The sequence below is a fragment of the Pholcus phalangioides genome, unplaced genomic scaffold, assembly GCF_987345545.1.
Source record: "Pholcus phalangioides strain wild (caught in Gottingen) unplaced genomic scaffold, Ppha-v1.0 ptg000004l_1, whole genome shotgun sequence".
Classification (NCBI taxonomy): Eukaryota; Metazoa; Arthropoda; class Arachnida; order Araneae; family Pholcidae; genus Pholcus; species Pholcus phalangioides.
The window spans coordinates 1,232,913-1,253,127 of NW_028301597.1; the positions used below are offsets into that span (position 1 = coordinate 1,232,913).

Sequence of the window (20,215 nt, forward strand, 5' to 3'; positions counted from 1 at the left end):
GGACACTTTGAGAACTTGCCAACTTGAAATTTAGTTACCTACTAAATCACTTAACGCTTATAAATATGCCTTTAGTTTATGTACGTGAGCTTGGCATACTTTTTGTAAATAGATAAAACAATTATGTTACATCCATGTTATAATGGCTGCATGCGATTTCACTTTTATTTTGTCATGACTGCTCGTGCAGGGAACAGGTGTGCATGCTTCGCTCGTCGCCCATGCAGCGAACATGAGCCTTCACTCGTAAATATAAGTAATTAAAAATTAATCGGTTGTCATGAAGGCTCGCGCTATGGCCCCCACAACCTGCAGTAGGACCCCTAGACTGGGGATCTTTGGCAGACCCCCGCTGTAGTGAATTTATAGTGTTAAAAAACTGAAATTACATGAAAATTGTTTCAAGTCCCGGGCTGGAGCCCTGTCAGCTTGCCCTTTGGGGAGGCATGCATGCTCCACAGGGATGACTGAAAGCCCAATATCAACTTTGAACGCAAGTGGAAAACTAGAAAAAATGAATTGGTAATCACACAAAACATTGAAGATGTAAGTAATATAGAGAAAAAATGGGACATGAAAGTAGGGGGAACGAGTTGATTGCAGGATTCGAACCACCAACCATCGTACTGCCAGTTCCACCTTCTATGAACTGGGCTAACAGCGTATGCTGAGCAGAATCCTAATTAATTAATTCTTAAACATCCACTTGCCACTAATGCATATGCACTCTCAGATGAGACACACGGAAGTGATGTCACTTTTTTATTCTGCCATACACCAAATAAACATCCATGTACGTACCCACAGAGAATACTTATACAGGATGACTCAGAGAATCACCTGGGAACATCTACAATATAATCACTTTTAGGAATGTTTTGATCTTTCATTCGCAAGAAAAACATTCAAAAAGATGACAGGACGAGTCATGCTGAAGAAATAAAAATCTCCAGAAAAGGGGATAATACTATAGCTGTTAAAAACAAAAAAAATTACGATAAGAAAATGAACAACAGAAACAATAACAAAACATTCTATACTAAATAAGGAATAAATATTTAAAATATAACATCCTTAGACCAGATACGGGATCGAAAATAATAAAACCCAGGACTCTCTTTTAAGTAATACAACAGTCCCTTCGGATATATAAATGAATATTCTCTGGACTTCATAAACTCGGACTCTCTTAAATAATACAGTGGTCAGGGCAAAAACTGTCTCTGGATTCAATGCTAATGGGACAGCTCAAAGTCCCAGTAGAGGGCGCTGGTAGTGAGGGAATAGCTTCAGGATGCAGTTAGCTGATGGGAAATTCGATTCCCATCCCAAGTACAGGATAAAAATAAAAACAGCTATCATGCAAAAAAAATTTAAATGGAAATAAGAATGTACAACAGGGATGTTGTACATTCCTAAGAGAAAAAGATCCTAAACAAGATATTCTAACAAGATAAACAATGTAACATACTAGGGAAAACAGAATAAACTATAATATGTATAAAAAAACAAACAAAAAATGCATTTCAAAATGCTAATGGCTTCATTCATTCCAATGTAGCACATCACCATGCAAAAGGCTATTATAAGTAGTGACGTTTAAGGGAGGGAGGGATGATGATATCATCTTCAGACGTTATCCAATAGTGGATGGCATGAAATCCAAAAGAAATTATTATAATAAAATATATGACAGGAAAAAAACCGGAAGAAAAGTGATAAAAGGCTGAATAGGAAATCACCAAAAAAATATATGTATATGTTACTGCCAAGCCTGAAATTTGCCAATTTGCAAAACGGGGCGGGCACGTTGATGTAATATCATTACAAGAACAGGTAACAGTATACAAACAGGGCTTGAAAAAACATCATTGTGGAGGGATTTATCGTTATAAGGGGCCATTCAAGTATTATGTCAGCAAATTTTTAGCCGGTTTTTACCCCCTCCCCCCTTTGTCAGCAAAACCCTGACCCCCCCCCCCCCTCTCCCATCAGCAAAATTTCATCTTATCTCTCCCCCACCTCACAATCAAAAAATTTTTTTTCTAATGCAAAAAAAAATTTTTTTAATTACAATTTCGAAAGAAAATACCTTTACATATCATTATAATCAATTTCTATTAATTTGAATGCTATTTGAAGAACTCAAAATCTATTTTTAAGAAATTCAATTCACCCTGTAAGCCATATATGATAAACCTTTGGCCCGTGCACCAAATGTGGCCCTGGGGGTTATCTGATGTGGCCTGCCCTTCCCAACCTAATTTTGTGAAAATGAACTAAGCGACATATTTACGGATCGCTTAAGTGACCCGTGGCACAATTTCAGATCATTCAAGTAGGCCTGTGGCAGATTTGCAGACCACTTAAGCGACCCGTGACACAGTTCCAGAATACTTAAGCAATTTGTGGCCCATTTAGAGATCCCTTGAATGACATGTGGCACAGTTTTAGAGCACTTAAACGGCACCCAGTGCTGTTCTACATCACTCAAGTTACCCACGGCACACTCCCAGATTACTTAAGTGATCCGCTGCATAATTATGGATTACTTGAGTGATGTGCGGCACAGTTCCAGAGCACTTGAGTGGCCCGGACATTTAGTGATTATTAAAGTGTCTGTGTAGGGCACTTGTCAATAGGGAAGAATGTTACTTCAAGTGCCCACAAACTACAGAAAGGTTTTTCTTGTTTTTGAGCACCGAATAAGATGAAATTAAGAAAATTTCATATTTTCATAAAGAGTGGTTGATGACATAAGCATCGTCCAACCCCCCCCCCCCTCCTCCCTTGTCATCAATGAATTGAATGACCCCTAACAAGTATCATTATAACAAGGATTCACTGTATACAAATGCCAAAAATATTCAATTCTAGTCTCAATATCAAACATAGAAAAACAGCAAATTAAAACAGACTATATATTTTTTTTAAAAGAAAATTATTCGAAAATATTAAAAATTGGAAAACACTGAACACAAAATAAATCTTTTTACTGGCCCTCGTGCATTAAACCTTAACAATCTCATATGAATACAAAAATATAAAAACTTTGATAGACTGAAGAAATGAAAAAAAGAAATGGTATAGCCTGTAAGAAGACTATCCATAGACCCTTCAAGCCAACACGCAAAAAAAAATTATCTTCCATGGTATTCCTAGATGCTAGAACAACTTGCATATCATTCACATGTAATGGACTTGACATGGCTAAAGTAATTGAGTGTCATCAACCAAAAAATCTTAATTTTTTTTCTAATATGAAGGTTTTTCTCTTAGTGAAAGAAAATGTGACAAAAAGTCACATTCTTTGAGACATTTTTAAAAAGTATAATTTGATAAATTTTACTCATAAAATTTTGTTTTTATTTTTTAGCCCATGCGTCGCAGAAGTTATGGGAGCATACGGTAATTGTATTACTTTTTCTTTTTTGACTATGTGACTAAAAACATCAATATTATTTTCATTTCTATGTGTGATTTATATGACTGATGCTGTTCCACAATGGAAAATCATAGTCTTAGTGCACTAACCACAGAGAGCAACAGGCCTACTACAATACAATTATTCATTCCTCATACTTCAGTCATAGAAAAATTGGTGGCAGATGGAAGCGCTGCACATAACAGGCATTACACATAGGCAAACTTTGCAGTAGGTTCACAACACATACATCAGAGGTCTTCAAGAGGTCACTTTTTCTAGTCACGAGCACTGCCTGTACCCATCATCAAAAAAAGAGCATCCTTACAGCAAGTTTAACATACGAATGCATGAAATCAGTATGATTTTAATCCTTGAATGTAATTTTTACAAGGTTTTTTTAATTGGAACGTTGATTAAGTGTTCACGAGCACAAAATTGGAAATGAGTATCGAACTCCCTAGGTACTTCAGGGAGCACCGTGTGCTCGCGAGTAACAGGTTGAAGATGCCTGATGTACATGCAGATTGCAACATGCACCAGTTCATTAGAAGTTCTGCAGAGGAATATGTGGTTTAGTAGTTATAGTTACTGGTGAAAAATTCCTTCCCCCCCCCCAATGTATGTTATTATTAATTTTGAAAAATGACTGGTCTAGTCCAGGGCTTGACAAATAAAAAAACAATTGGGCAATAGCTATGTAAGAGCCAATCATGGTTTATCACTCAGGAAAAATGTCCTAAATAATAGTTTTCACTTCAACACTTTTAAATACTTTTTCAACTTTTTAGGGGCTTAATGTCCCCTGCCCATGTTAAAAGAAAAACTTGTGAAATCATAAAATTAGTGCCAATTTATCAATCACACATAGAAAATTTTAGATGCCAATACTGATTTTCTAATAATTATGGCAAATTAGCACCTCTAAAATTTGTCAAGTCCTGGCCTAGTATGTAGTTTTTGTTTAATATAATTAAATTTCATGATCAATACCTTTTATTTTGGATTCCAGCTCTCCTGTTGTCAAAAGAGACATACAGTCATTAGTAGTTTTGAAAGGTTGGCTGTACAAATTGGAAGGTGGAGGTTTGAAACAGTGGAAACGACGTTGGTGTGTACTGGCTGACTTCTGCTTGTTTTTTTATAAATGTAAGTTGTATTTTATATTTTTCCTGTTTTCAAATTCTAATGGTTTAATATAAAGGTATTTGGTTAGCTTTATTTAAGTGTAAAAGCTCCCTTTCCTCCTCCCCTCTTCATTCACCTGGGTGTTGAAAGGCAAGAAAATGAAAATTATGGTACATGCCCTATCTTTTTACTCGTATAAGCTGCAAGAGCAAAAAAATTGTTTTCTTTTAAATTGCGTTTAATTAATGTATAGTTTTTATATTTTTAAAGAATTAACGTTCTGAAAAAGCTCTAGCAATGTAACCTTTCGGTTACAAATATATACACAAAATATGTTGATTTTTACCAAATTACATATTACAAATAAGTATTCTGCAATATTTCTTTATATAAATCGCAAAGGAGATTGGTGGTTTTTTTTTTTTTTTTTGACATGAATTAATAATTTTTAAAACACTGAAGTATTGTTTTTGCCCTTTGTATTGTAGCTCACAATGAAGACAAGGTTTTCTCTACAGTGTTGCTTCCAAGCTACAAAATTAATCCGTGTATCAGTGAAGACCGCATTTCCAAGAAATTTTCATTCAAAGTAACTAATGCCTTCTTATATTATGTAGCTCTGATTGTATGTATTAATATCAACAGTTTTTTTTATATCGTTTGTTTTCTTTAACATTCATAAATCATGAATGCTGTTAAATGCATAAATGTATGGCTTCATATCATTTTGTAATTACATATGACTCATATTTCAGGCAGAACATCAAAACATGAAAACATATTACTTTGCTGCAGATTGTAAAGAAAGTATGAAACGATGGATGAATGCTATGTCTCTAGCATCTATAATGCAAAATTTTACCAAGTAAGTAAGCTTCTCTCCCCCAAATAGCAATCTCTCCCCCCCCCCAAAGCCAAAATGTTTGAATACCCATGCCTTAGAGAGCAATACTCTGGAAACTGGTGCTAATTCTTCATGCTAGGCATCCCTTGAATTTTTCAAAACTTTTCATATTTTAACCTCTTTCCATACAAAAGCAACAAGATATTCCAACCTAGAGCAGATGAAATAATGAAATACATACATTTAAAACTCCCTGTCCCTTCTTTCAAGACTCCTCATCAGTAACTCTATTACAGGAATTAGTTCCAGGAAACATTATTTTTCTTTTTATTCTCTCTCTCTACAGTTTGACATGTAAAAAAATTGTGATATAACAAAAACAGGGAAAATTTGGTTGAAGAAGGGAAGAAAAGAAAACCTACAACAAATCATTCCCCCCCCCACCCCTTCCATTTCTTAAATGTTAACAAAGGCACCAGTTTCCAAGATGTATTGCTGGTACTTTATAAGTTGTCTAAATTTGTCACAAGAAAAACCTATACATAAAGAGGTTAAATGGTGTTGGCAGTGTGTATAAGATATATATAGGTGTTATATATATACATGAAAATATATGCAAAGATTTGTTTCTATAGTTTTGCAAAACTTAAGTTTTGACAACATCACCCTAACTTCTATAAACTAACGAGTATTGAATGGAGAGACATACATATAATTATTTCGAATTTTTCATATTTGTTGTTTCGAATTACTATGCATTTGAAATTTTATATTTAGTGTGGAAATAGTTAAACTTCAAACATGAAACACTCTCCTGAATAGCAATAAAATGAACACACACTTTTGTCAAAAGTGAAAAATTTTTAATATTTAAAATATATATATAATTTAGAAATTGCATATTTTTTTTACAAATAGTGACAATAAGATCAATAACCAATAATATGTGGTTGAAGAGATATTCTACATCTCTGACACTTAAATTTTGCCTTTTTTGCTTCTATGAACTCCATTTTTGTATTCAAATTCAATATGCGTTTCTTGCAGCTAGAGGACATCTCTACATTGAATGAAAACTTCTGCAGTAGCTAAAACATGGTATTGCTAAATTGTGAAAAATAATTCAATCTCCCTTGCCAGTTACTCTCTACTAACTAGTTTAAATGGAAATTATCAAAAAACTTTTAAGAAACAGAAATGTTTTCTGACAAAAGCCACCACGTCCATCGTAAATGAAAGCTAAGCAGACTTCTATTCAATTTTGAATAGTAAATCTGCTTCCACTCAACCGAACCCCGTTTTCTTCCAGAATCTGTTCAGATAATAAGCATTCATTGTTTTTCCAAGTAGTGGAAGAGTTCCCAATCAAAAGGAGGATCAGAACAGCTTTACTACCTCCCATCCAAAACACAAAAACATGCACTGGGTCAAAAAAAAAATTGTTTTGGCAGTTTTTTTGTCTATAAATAGTCTGCGGAGTCACCACACAGAGCCACAGCTTCGGAATAAACATTTATTTTGACGACACATAATGAATATCTGGGTTAATGAAAAAGTAAGACAGGCATAGAAATTTTCGAACCTCACTCTTTCGTGTGCAGTGACTCTCTGCTCTGCTGTTTTCCAGACGGTCGTCTCCAGTACCCGGGATCACGTGACACACTTGAGGTCGTTGACCCGACTCTTGGGGGGTCGTCTGCGTGAGACACCACAAGTCTAAATAGGCCTGCTGTTTCTGCGTTAGACAGTTTCTATCTTAAAGAGGTTTGCTATGATTGAAGAAGCATTAATTATCACAAGACTATTTTTCTGTTCCGGTTAAGACAGGTTTCTATCTCATTCAGTGTTCATCTTAGACAGGTTTCACTGTATACCGGGTGTTCAGGAACTCCACGTATGAATTTGAACAGGAGATAGAGAACATTGTTGGGAATCAAAATCACATAGGAACACATGGGTCAGAAATGTCACCTAAAGTAATAAAGACAATGTAAGGGCACAATATAGCCAGCAGTGTAAAGTGTTTTATTACACAAAAAGTACAATAATACACTCATTGCCATAAAAATTTGCGCACCCAGAAGTCGTCGTCAAAATGAAACGAAATTTTACACATGTAAGTACTACGTTGATATAAGTAAGTGATTAGAAAATCCAAGAAAAAGGATAATTTATTGCAGAAAAAAGTACAGATGAACAGAAGTTTTAGTACTCTGTTGGACCCCTCTAGCGCGAATGCACGATGCGATACAAGCGGGCATTGAGGCATACAAGTTCCGTATGATGTCCTGAGACAGTTGTTCCACAGTTGCTGTAAATGTGCCTCTAGTTCGACCAACCTTGTCGGGTGTCCAACTTGCCGTCCCAAATGATCCCAGATATGCTCGATTGGTGACAAATCTGGGGATAGAGCAGGCCAGGGAAGGGTGGTAATGTGGCACAGGCAGTCTTGTGACATCCTTGCTGTGTGTGGCCTAGCATTGTCTTGTTGAAAAATGGCTCCTGGGAGCCCTGCCATGAGTGGCAACACATGTGGCTGAAGGATGTTATGGACATACCGCTGGGCTGTCATTGTGCCATGGGTCAATATTAGGGGTGACCGTGTATCGTAAGCAATGGCACCCCATACCGTGACACCAGCTGTGGGAGAGGTGTGTCGCTGTAAAGCGAAGGCAGGATTGAAGCGTTCACCACGGGGCCTCCACACACGAACATGATTGTCATCACTGCTCAAGTTGAATCTCGATTCCTCGCTGAAGACGACCTGGTTCCATTCCGTTGCAGTCCAATCCCGTCGTGCTCGACACCACTCCAAACGGAGGCATTGGTGGGTGGGTGTCATTGGCTGCACACGTAATGGGCGCAGCGATACCAGATGTCCTTCAGCCAGGGGCCTTGCGATGGTTCGGGAAGACACGGGGCCGTAGTGAAGCTTCTGCCTGTGTCTGGATAGCGGCCAATGAGGCGGTCTTCTCGACTACTGGTCTGTCGAGGGCATCCTGAACCTGGTCGCCGTGTAAATGACGTCTCTTCTGTCCACTGGTCCCAACACCTCCTCACAGTAAAATCAGAACGGCCTAGTTGACGAGCTACTCGCTGAGCTGACTACCCAGCTTCCATCATTCCGATGATTCTTCCCCTATCAAACTCTGACAACTGCTCATATGGTCTTCGACGGCGGCGTAACGGCGGCGTAACGGCATGTCTACCTCAGCATTTCCTTTGCAAACGATTAAATACACTCCAGCAAGCTCTGCTTACCTGTTTTATACTCCAAGGAGAATGAAGTTCAACGCCCTCTAGTGGCATTACGCAATGCACAATCACGCTGCATTTCTAATCATTTGCATATCTGCCCGACATGTACCTTCAGGCCAACTTTCGTTTCGATCCCACAATTATTTCTTGGTGAGCAAATTTTTATGGCAATGAGTGTAGTTACAAGCATCACAGGAGGTGTTAAAAATTTCACCCATTAGCATTGATACATGCATGACATCTACGCCGCTTGGATTGCCGAACATTTTCAAAGATACTGGACATTTCACGGATAGTAGCAGCAGCAATGATGATTCATGTCACCAAGTCCATCTGAATCTATTGCTGTTTCGTAAACAATGGCCTTTGAGGCAACCCCCCAAAAAAAATCAAGAGGCTATAAATCAGGTCATCTGGGGAGCCATGCGACAGGACTACCATGCCCAATCCATCTGCTTCTAAATGTCTGTACAGCGCCACCTATCCATTTCCGACCATGCTTTCCTATGTGATAATGATTCCTGGCGATGTTCTCTACCTCCCCTCCAAGTTTGTATGGGACACCCTGTATATAATTGCCATAGAGGATCTTTTTTAGTTCTATAACTGTCTAATTTAAAGAGATTGTACTGTAAATAAATATATATTTATGTATTCATAATGCTGATTTGTTATTTTTTAGAACTGAAAGGATTCAGAACAGATTGGGAACATCAACTTATGAAGAGGAAGATTCTGGTTTTTCATCTTACAAGTCTCGCCGTTTTGGAGAACTGGAACCAAACCCAAGTTATGAGTTCAGTCACAGCTCTGATCGTCTGCGACAAAGGTCTCAGAGTTGTAGTGATGGCGTTGAAGTTCACTTGAACAGTGATGACAAATATCCTTCCGTCATGAGCAGCAACCTGCAGTCACAATCATATGGTGACCAACCTGCTCCGCATCGCCAACCTTTGTATGCCAATGCTCCTCCAAAACCACGTCGACTTACCCATGGAGATCCGTATGCATTACCACCTGGCGATCAATATGGATACAACTATGGGCCAAATGCAGATTATCAAGATTCTCAAGAGTTCTTTGGTTATCCTTCTCATTGTGCCATACAAGAAGATAATAGAAGAAATGAGGCAGTACCAGATTTGTATCGAGACACCTCATATCCATATGTTCATGAATCTTATCAAGAGCATTTACGTAGTTCATATGAAGATTCATATTCAGGAAGAGAAAATTTTATCGAACCTGAAAGTGTTGAACATCCAAAACGACCACATTCTGCTGATTTTTTGGAGCGTGATGCTGAACGTTACCCACCCAATGTGCACAAAGGCCTTAAAGTAAAACAACAACCACAGAGGCCAAAGTCTAGTTTGGAATATTGTGATAGATATTGGGACTCGACCGAATACTCTGCTGAGGATTACCGTGATGCAGTTCGTTCTCAAGCAGATAATTTATATACTAACAAAAATAGAGCATTGCCTTCAGATTTTTATTCCAGATCGCATGGCAAGCCTGCAGATGTCGATCCACAAAAATATAATCCAAACTTTGATGCAGTTGATCCAATGAATTATCCTCAGGAAGATTACAAAGATGAAACTGGACCGTATGATCAAAGCTATCCTGCTGGACAGATTGACTATGAAATTTATGGCTCTACAACAGTAATGCATAATCCACCTGGTTGCAACGTAAAGAAGAAAAGAGCTCATGAAGAATCTATGAGGCGTCTTATGGAATGGAAGCAAAGGATGCTTCAGTCTCCTTTGACAAGAAGAGCAGCACAGTATTCTTCTTCCTCTTCCGATGCTGGTTCTCCTAGACGACCACCAACTCGGCCACCTTTGCCAAATGAGTACCGATCAAAAGTTCTCAGGGAATTGGAATCACATGAGGCTAGATTGCGGCAACATGGAACCCAACACTGGCAAACATCCGGCTCTTGCACCGATTCCCGAAACATATCAATACCTTCATCTATGTGCAATCAGTATTACAAAAATGAGAATTTTGAAAATATTAATATTGTAAGAAGTTCACCTGATGGAACTCGCCACAGCAATGAAAATGTCATAAATCATTCCGTCTGTCCAAGTGATGAAAAAGAAGCTTACCTTGGAGGAGAACACAGTGCTTCTGATCCTAATATAATGTATTGCGTTGATTCTGAGAATAATGAAATACTAATATATGGAGATGAGTATGTCGCAGATGTTTCAAATGTTGATCAAAATGCATCACATCATCAAAAAAACTATAGGAGAAAAGAAAGGCAAATGAACAGTGATATACATTCAGGCAATCAAGAAAATAGACCACTTTGTGTGAAATCTAAGTCTACAGACAGAAACCAAAAGTTTTCAAAGCATGGAAAGCATCACAATCAACCTACAGGTATATGTAATTCTGCTGTGGAGGTTTTTTTTTTCGTTACGTATCTGTTGCTGGTCGTTTTTTTGCATTGCAGTTAGATAGTGAAATTTGATATAACAATATCCTAGGAGTAAGGAAAAAATAGCATTATAGAGCAGGGCTTTGCAAATCAAAAACAAATTTAGGCCCCAGCAAAATTTCATAGGCATCAATTTTTTTCCTTCAATAAAATTGATCCAAAATATTGTATTTATTTACTTGTACGGGACTTAGGGACCCCTTTATATGCTAGCAGACACTCTGGCATAATTATGATTTCCGATCATTTTGTGATGTCCTTCGATTTAGTTGTCATACATAAACATTAAGTGCTGATTCTAATTTTTCAGTCCCCATGGCAACCTGGCACTTGTCCAGCCTTGGACAGTTGGACTTAACTCAGGCCGAAGCTCACAATTTGAATGAAAACCTTCATTATGTAGAAAGCCTTCATATGAATAGTGAAGAGTGACATAATCCTTTCCTTATACAGTATAAGTCACCATCTGGTGGCAAGTGTAAGAGCAATTGCATATTTTTTGCCCTGAGTTAAGTCTGGTTCAGCGCAAGGGAGTTCTTAGGGAAGATGCCTTGGTAATCTAGTGGTCTAGGGCGCTCACCCAGAAAGTAAGAGGATGTGGGCTCAATCCCCACAATTGCAATTGAATTTTCTTTTTCTTAAATTAATCTTCACATCAGCCAGATGTTGAAAACCTTCATATATGGGAAGTAGCAATACTGACCATTTTGTTATATTTTCTGTGATTAGGGTATGCAAAAATACCAATGTTAGACAACTTTCCTGAAACAACAAAGATTAGGTGATTTGGATACTCCTGGTTACTAACCAGATAATACGTCGGGTGAAATCAAACATTGGGGTTTCAGTTACTGCACTTCTTGGGTCCTGCTTGACGTGACCCAACTCAAGTGGGATCCCAGTCAGTGTGATAGTGGTGATATTTATCCTCTGAAGGTGTATACCCATTGTTTGCATCAAAACTTTTTAAAAATTTCTTGGTTTTCTTTTATTTACCTTTTTCATAGGTTTCCTTTGTTGAATGGTCAGTTATCATGGCGATCACAAACATTGCCATTGTTGGCTCTCCCCGTATGCTTGGTAGCCCATCGCGTTGTGTAACTTCCTACTGAGATTGAGGTCTCCTTCTATAGTGAAGAGCAACCCCAAATCCCCGTATTAACCCAGGGTTAAACATATTCTAAACTAATTAGAAGTTATTGAGAGACTTGAAAATAATTACGTATACTCCCATTTAAATTTACATTGAATTTATTTACATTATTATAATGAGTCATTACAGATTACACAGGTACATGCACATTAACAATTAACTTTTTCAGTGATGTGGAGGAACATATTCTAAAAACATGACAATACATATTGAGCACCACTTACCCCATCAAAGATCCTAGACCACAATTTCTTCGACGTCATCCTTCTGTCCTAAGATTCCTATCCCTCTGATCTAACTACCAAAAACTCTCTCTTCTCCTCTGCTTGCGGAATGCCCCCTATCCCTCTGTTAAAATCTCTTTATATTTTGATTGATAATTTCAACTCCACCTTTTTGCGCTATTTCAAGACTTTCCATTCGCCCATCTTGAAATTCTCTTTTCCCGTCTGAACCACTTTTTAGTATTAAACATAATTTCATTGGCCCATCTCCTTCTTTGGGAAAATCTCACATTCCCATAACCTTTGACCCTACCATTTAATTTAGATCCGCTCCACGTCCATAGAAACCGTCTAGACGCACATTCCTTCGTAAATCAATGCATTTGACCAGCGACAAAGATTAGCCTTATCTTATTTTTCATAAGATTTCCAGTGCCACGGTCTTCAGCTTGACACGAATATTATTTTACCCACCTAACGTTCTCAACTAGGGTCACGTTTTATTACATTTCCTTTATTATCTTCGACTACATACAACTGCATTCCAAAATATATAGCTTTTCCCATAAATTCAACAGTCTGTCTCCTGGGATTAAACTTTCCCATCTCATGCGATTCACTATTACCCAAAATTTTGCCTCCTGACCTACATTCTTATACCATCGTAGGTTTCTTTTACCTTCACTGTAACCTCTCACTTTTCTTTCTTTTCTGCTCGTTTTCCATGAATCACTACTACTATTATATAATATCCATAAACTATTTCGATTTTCCCTAACTACCATCAATTAACTCATCTCGTTAAGATTAACTATCTTTAATTAACTCATCAAGTTAACATTCCTCCCCTTGCCGGAAAAATTTGCTCACAGCAAATTTTCAATCCTCTCAGCCTGGGACTAGTTAACTACTGAATCATTCCTCCTCTTCCATTTACCCTTTCATCATATTGTTGATTTGAATTGAAACAACAATATTGTATACTATACTAGGCTGGGTTGGGGTAAGTCATACTCAAAACACATAACTGTTTCATGATAAACACAATCATACTTATATCATTCATTTTACAACACCATATAATGCAATTCTTTCTATAAAATTTCAAATACTGCAGCTAGAATGATTATTACTCTCTACCTTCACCACATATCGATTATGTTCATGCAAGTACTAAAATTATTTGACTTCAAAGTCCACAAATACTTAAGGGTTACATAAGTAATAACATATATTCTTTCAAACATTAAAATATTAAATTTACTAGCACATGAATAAATATCCCTCAACTAAAGCTTGTAATTAAACATAAATGATAAACAGAAAATCCATTTGAAAAATAGAATATGTGATAGGACAACAGATCTCGCTAGCATCATCTTCCAATGGGAGAATCATAAGGTGAGTCTGCTTGTACCTAAATAAATCATATATACAATGACCTTCTTCATTTCTTCTTATCGTCTACATAGAGAAACAAGAGTAGAACAACTGAAAATAAAAATAAATATCGTTAGAAATGTCATTAAGATAATTCTTGAAAAGTGTGACAGGAATGTATTGGGAAGTCCATTCCAACCGGAAAACCAACGATCAGGAGATACTTGTCCTGCGTAAAACTGCAATGTAGTTAAATTCGGATGCAACAGTTCAATGTCTGCAGCTTCTAAGCAAAACGACAGCGGCTGGCAAGTATGTACGGTACGGCCATAGAGACATAGCTTGTCGGAAATGCACCTGGTTTCCGCCTTAAATTCTACCAACTGTTTAGTGGGTGTAGATTGTAGTCTCAGAGTACTAGTAGCGACCTCGATTCGTTCAAACTTGACAGTCACCATGCCCTCAGCACACGTCGAATACGCCATGAACGTCATTCTGGCGAGTGGCGCACAGGCATAACAGCCAGTTGTCGTGATTTCCTCACTTTGAAATTTAGGACACACTGTTTTTCTTTCAACTACAATGTTATAGTTGTCAAAGATGAGTTGCACATTCACAGGTTTGGTGAAAAGCAGCTCCGATTTCAACTGCTCATTTTCATCAATGAAATAATAATGATAGCCTATGGTGCGAGGAAGCGCAGCGACTTTGCTATCAATCATACGGTTGAGCGCGGAATTCTTCATGTCACAACGAAGCAACTCCTCATATGCACTACACACGATGCTACTTTCCGCGAAAATGAAAGTTTTTGTTAGTGATGCATTTGCTTGAACCTGCCCGATTGCGTTATCTTGAGGCACCCCTGCTGGCGAAACATATTCCATATATGCTTCACGTTGTTTTCCGACACGCCTAATGAGCGACTTCTGTATAAGTTGAGTCGGTTGATCATAAGCTCCTAGAACTTTTATTTTTATGCCGTTCGTTGTAGACATCGCGTAATTCATCACAGTGGCTTGTGATGTTCCGTTCATACTTTCCTCCATTTCGAGATCGTATGAGCAAGTATACCCTGTAATCGCCCTGATTTCGTAGGTACGGAGATAGTCTGGAACCAGAAAAGCTCTGTAAAATAAACAAGGTTGCGAGTCTATTATATGACACGACGATGAACCTCCATCAATCGCAATACATCTGTTAATTCCCGGAAACTGTTTAGATTCCGTTGTTTCGGCTGAGAACCTTTTACCAGAAACACAGTGTTCTCCCCAACCGCACATAACATTTTGAGGACACGCTACCTGTGCTACCGCCTTCAATTCCGTGGGAAATGTAAAGTACATCCTCTGAGTATTCCATGAGCATCTAACTTTATTCAGTTTGATACTCAATGAAAATAAATTATTTTTATTTTCATCCTGAAACCATAAACAGTGAGTGTAATGTAAATTTTCTAGTGTCACCGTCGCTTGAGTGGTCATTTTACATGATTGCGCATCGTGAACATCTTCACACTCTGCCGTAGTCGATTGCACGATTAAATGATTATTGCATAGGGTTGATGAGGGTTGCACCATAGCAAATAATGCTATTAGTACCAGCATGTTCGCTGCATGCTCTGGCATCCCTACACGATTAAGGTACTCTTGCGTTTGTTGTACTGAATTTCGCAAACGATTTCCCACATGAGCACCTCCTATCATCGTAATTCGAGCCGTTCCTTTAATCAATCGAAATATCTGGTAAACAACCACCACTGTTGTTTTTACCACTTGGAAAATCGCCACCAATGCGGATTTTAAGTAAATTATTGTTATTGAAGCTAACAATATACACAGGGTGTAGACGAAATATGCTGCCGTTGCTGGAAGACATTTCAAATGCTGAAATGCTGCTATACAAAAGAAGCACGGTAACTTTCTGCATATCGTACGACCATTGACATGCAGCTCCTCTCGTATCGTGTGACCGCCTTTTTCGGCTACGAAAATAAATCGCAATGTTCCTGGAAAACGAAGAAAGTTTTCTGGAACTACGGCTTGAGTAGATGTGAGATTAAAGTGAATTATTGTTTCCAGGCCCTCTTTACGCACGATCAAAAGTCCTGGAGATGACACTGCCACTATAGGATCATGAAATTCCAAAGTTTCACCATTCAAGGTGAATATGGCCTCCTCTTCATCAAGTAGCGACCTTCTATGACGTTGATGTGTTTGTGAGTATTCTAATGGGTGCTCACAAAACATCAACGATATTACGCGGTGTTCATCAATTCTTTTAACACCGTCATAATGAAATATATTGGATCGACCAACCTTAATGTGGCAAAAGCATGCTGATTCCCTACTGCAATTTACCTCTTGGCAATACTCGGCAGTTCCATTACAAGGCAACTGAGTAGTACACGCACAAGGAAATCCATCCTTATCACATTCGAAGATTCGTGACGTTCCAGTTAATGATGCATTTTGTGATATTGTGAACAGGCGAGGTGTAATGAATTTCTCCTCCGTTAGTGGTGACCAAATGTAACTAATCCACTTTTTCTGGTCACACTGGCTACATAGCTTTGAGATAGCACAACTATTTCGTGGGAAATACTCGAGGTATTCTTTGGGGACCGCATGGGAACACTTCTTAGTTCCTTCATTAAACAAACAATATTCCGCGTTGTGTTTGAGCGCCACCACTGGTAATAGCGCCAGCACCAAAATCTGAAATTAATTGAATGCGTTTAAGGTATAATTCTTATGTTTTGATTTTTTTTTTTTTTTTTTTTTTTTTTTTTAATGGAGAAGTCATACTCAACAAATCCTGCCATGTTTCCTCAGTCCCTCCACATCACTGCATTAAGTCAATTTAATATTACTATTCATTAAATTAACATGATTTACTTTAAATTTTCTTTGGATTTTTTTTTTTCTCAATTCCTCACCTCAATGACATTTAAGAGTTTACTCGCCAATTTATCAGCTAATCGGTCCAGCACCGTTTTTTCCGACTCTTGTGATGCACTAGGTTGTGCCATCCAAGCAAATAATTTATCAGCAATATTCATATTATTGCTACTCGCATCATTACTAGTTCCACCTTCCAACTCTCCATCTCCAGCAGGATTGGTACTTTCTGCCATCCTGTCAATAGAATTCAATTTTTGCACTCTACCATACACATTGCGCGCACGTAAATTGTAACGTGTTGCCTCTGAATTTGACTGAGTATCAGCCACATTCGCGGCAGTTAAGCTGCTTTCGTTTTCGGTTTCATTTACACTACACGCGTCATCAATAAAAGATAACTGTTGGGGGTCTACGTGAAAACTTTCTGGAGAGACATGGTTTCCCAGCTGGTTTCGGTTTCCCCCTTCTGCACTCGGAGGCAACTGAGTCTGTCTTCTGGGGATTATGTACGAATGCCATAACTCAGGCAGTTGTAACTCCCCCCCATTGGCTTCATTTTCTTTTTCCTCTTCGTCGTCTGAATTTCCCCCTGCACTTACGATTTCTACTTCTGACCTGTCCTCCACTTGCGACTCATTTTCCCTCATTTCAGGAAATGGGTCATATGGCCTATGTAATGATACTTTCGTGAGTCTATCCGAATGGACCAGTTGAATATCTTTTGGTTTATGTACGTTTTTTATTCTAAATAACACTGGAGATTTTTGTTCAATGATTCTATATGGTCCCGTGGATAGCCTACATAATTTATGAGACACCCCTCTTTTGGGTTTCCCCGGGGTAAATAAATATACGGAGTCACCTAATTTTAACTTCTTGTCAACAGCCGTTCTGTCGCGATACTGCTCTTGACGTTCTGCTGCTTGTAGCATGCTAGAACGTACAAAATCATGTGCTTTCTGTAACTTTGGCAGCAGCTGCAATACATATTGTTCATGCGCATAATAATTAAAAACAGGTGGTTCTTTCAACAATTCCCCTGCCGTTACCATATCTCTTCCAAAGAGAACAAAATGTGGTGTCTCCTTTAACACCGCATGAACAGCACTTCTATAAGACATTAAAACATGGGGTAACATATCATCCCATTCTTCGGTTTCCGTTATCATGCACGCTAAGGTATGCGTAATTGTCGCATGACTCCTTTCATTACTGCTATTTGTCTGGGGGTGCAATGCTGAGGTAGCTAAAGGTTTGATCTTTAACTTCTCAAGCATGGCACGAAAAACTGACTTATGCAAGTTTGCACCTCTGTCTGTAAGACAAAATTGAGGCCGTCCATATCGTGCAATAATTTCGGAATAAAATGTCTTCGCCAACGTTTCAGATTTCGTATCTGGCAATGCTATGGCTTCAATAAACTTAGAAAAATTGTCCATCATGACCAAAACATATTTATTCCCCGACATAGTTACGTTGAATGGTCCCATAATATCTACCGAAACTAACTCAAACGGTTCGGTTGGAATAAAGTTCCGTTGCAATGGTGCTTTCTTATTTGGATTATGACTTCGTCTTTCTAAACAAATGCGACAAGTGTTAACGTGAATTTGACAATCTCTATAGTATCCCGGCCAAAAATATTGACTACGCAGTCTTTCAAATGTTTTGTCGAAACCCATGTGACTACTCAAATTATCATGAATTTCTTCCAATATTTCTTTTCGCATTAAAGTCGGTATTACAATTTGTTCAATATACTCTTCTCTGACAGGCCTAATGTCTTTTGAAGCATAATGGCATAGCAAACCATTCTTCATAAAATATGCCTCAACCATCTTTTTAACTGGCTCTGCATTAGCCGAAGTTAACATGTCTATAATTGGTTTTAAATGTGGGTCCAGTTTTTGCGCTTCGCGTATTCGATTTTCTAACGAAGTCGAGTGAGTTTCGACAGTATTTATCTGTCGACTTAGACAATCGGCGACGACATTGTCACGACCCGGTTTATGAACAATTTCAAAATCGTATTCTGACAAATTCAAACACCATCTCGTCAATCGTGGATTATGTGTTTTAAGGTTAAGCAAGTATTTCAATGGTTTGTGGTCACTTTCCACAGTAAACCGTCTACCTAATAAATAAGGTCTGAAATAATTGATACCCTCCATAATGGCAAGTAATTCTTGTTCAATTGCTGGATATTTCTGCTCAGCCGGTTTAAATTTTCGGGACATGTATGCAATAGGATGATTTCCCTGTTCATACCGTTGATATAGACAGCATCCGATTCCTATCTTACTGGCATCCGCCGACATTATAAAGTCCATATTAAAGTTAGGATATGCTAATACCGGTGGATTTCGTAATGCTTTCTTTAAATACTGAAAAGCTTCTTCTTGACTCCGACCCCATGTAAATGTGATATTTTTCTTAGTCATATCCGTAATAGGTTTTGCATAATCCGAATAAAATGGTATAAATTTCTTAAAGAAATTACACATTCCGAGGAAACGTCTACAGTCCTTGACTGTGCTTGGTTGTGGAAATTCATCGATTGCTTTTACATTATCGGTATGTGGACGCACACCGTTTTCGGAAATGACATGTCCTAGATATTTAATTTCTTTCTTCAAGAAATCACACTTTTTCGGTGCTAATTTTAAGTTATACTTTTCAAGCAATTGAAAAACTCGCTCTAATTTCTGGATATGGGTTTCTATATCAGGACTAGCTATCAAAAGATCATCAATGAAACAATGAATATGTTCGTCATGTAATTCCGACAATAAACTGTCAGCTAGACGCTGAAATGCTGCCGGTGCTGTTTTTAACCCCATTGGTACAACATTGTATTGATAACACCCTTCTTCATTGCTGAAAGACAGATGTTTTCTATCATTCTCATCAATTTCGACCTGATAATATGCACTACAAAGATCAAGACTACTAAAGTATTTAGCACCATTTAATTGTGCCAAAATATCCTGAATTAACGGAAGAGCATATTCATCCGATTGAATTGCTTCATTTGTCTTACGAAGGTCAACACACAATCGATACCCGCCATTTTTCTTTCGTACCATAAGAGTGGGAGCTGGATGACTACTGACACATGGTGAAATAATTTCACTCTCTAACATATCGTTTATTTGCTCCCTTAATTCCGCTCTTAAATGATACGGAGTTCTATATCGTGGGGATTTCTGTATCGGCGTACCATTCCACGGTATTTTGTGCTTTGCCAAAGTAGTTCGCCCGATTTCCGTAACATCTCTGGCAAATACATGTGTATATTTCAAGAGCAAGGGTAATAATTTTCTTTTTATTGCCGGTGATAAATTATTTAGGTCAAAATCCTGTTCCGACAGTCTAGGCAATGTCTTTTTCCTTAATGGAATTGGAGCCTCTCTAACATCATCTTGTTCCGAAATCGTCCCAGT

General features: G+C 38.0%; 1 protein-coding gene across 1 annotated transcript in view; it reads left to right on the forward strand.

Annotated features, from left to right (window-relative positions):
* LOC149086390 (uncharacterized) overlaps window positions 1–20,215 on the forward strand; it is a 66,766-nt gene that overhangs the window by 1,975 nt on the left and 44,576 nt on the right. Inside the window, exons 2-6 of the mRNA XM_089231771.1 lie at window positions 3,377–3,408; window positions 4,437–4,573; window positions 5,041–5,141; window positions 5,308–5,417; window positions 9,337–11,054. Of these exons, the coding sequence (XP_089087897.1) occupies window positions 3,377–3,408; window positions 4,437–4,573; window positions 5,041–5,141; window positions 5,308–5,417; window positions 9,337–11,054 (2,098 nt within the window). The remainder of the gene's footprint in view (window positions 1–3,376; window positions 3,409–4,436; window positions 4,574–5,040; window positions 5,142–5,307; window positions 5,418–9,336; window positions 11,055–20,215) is intronic.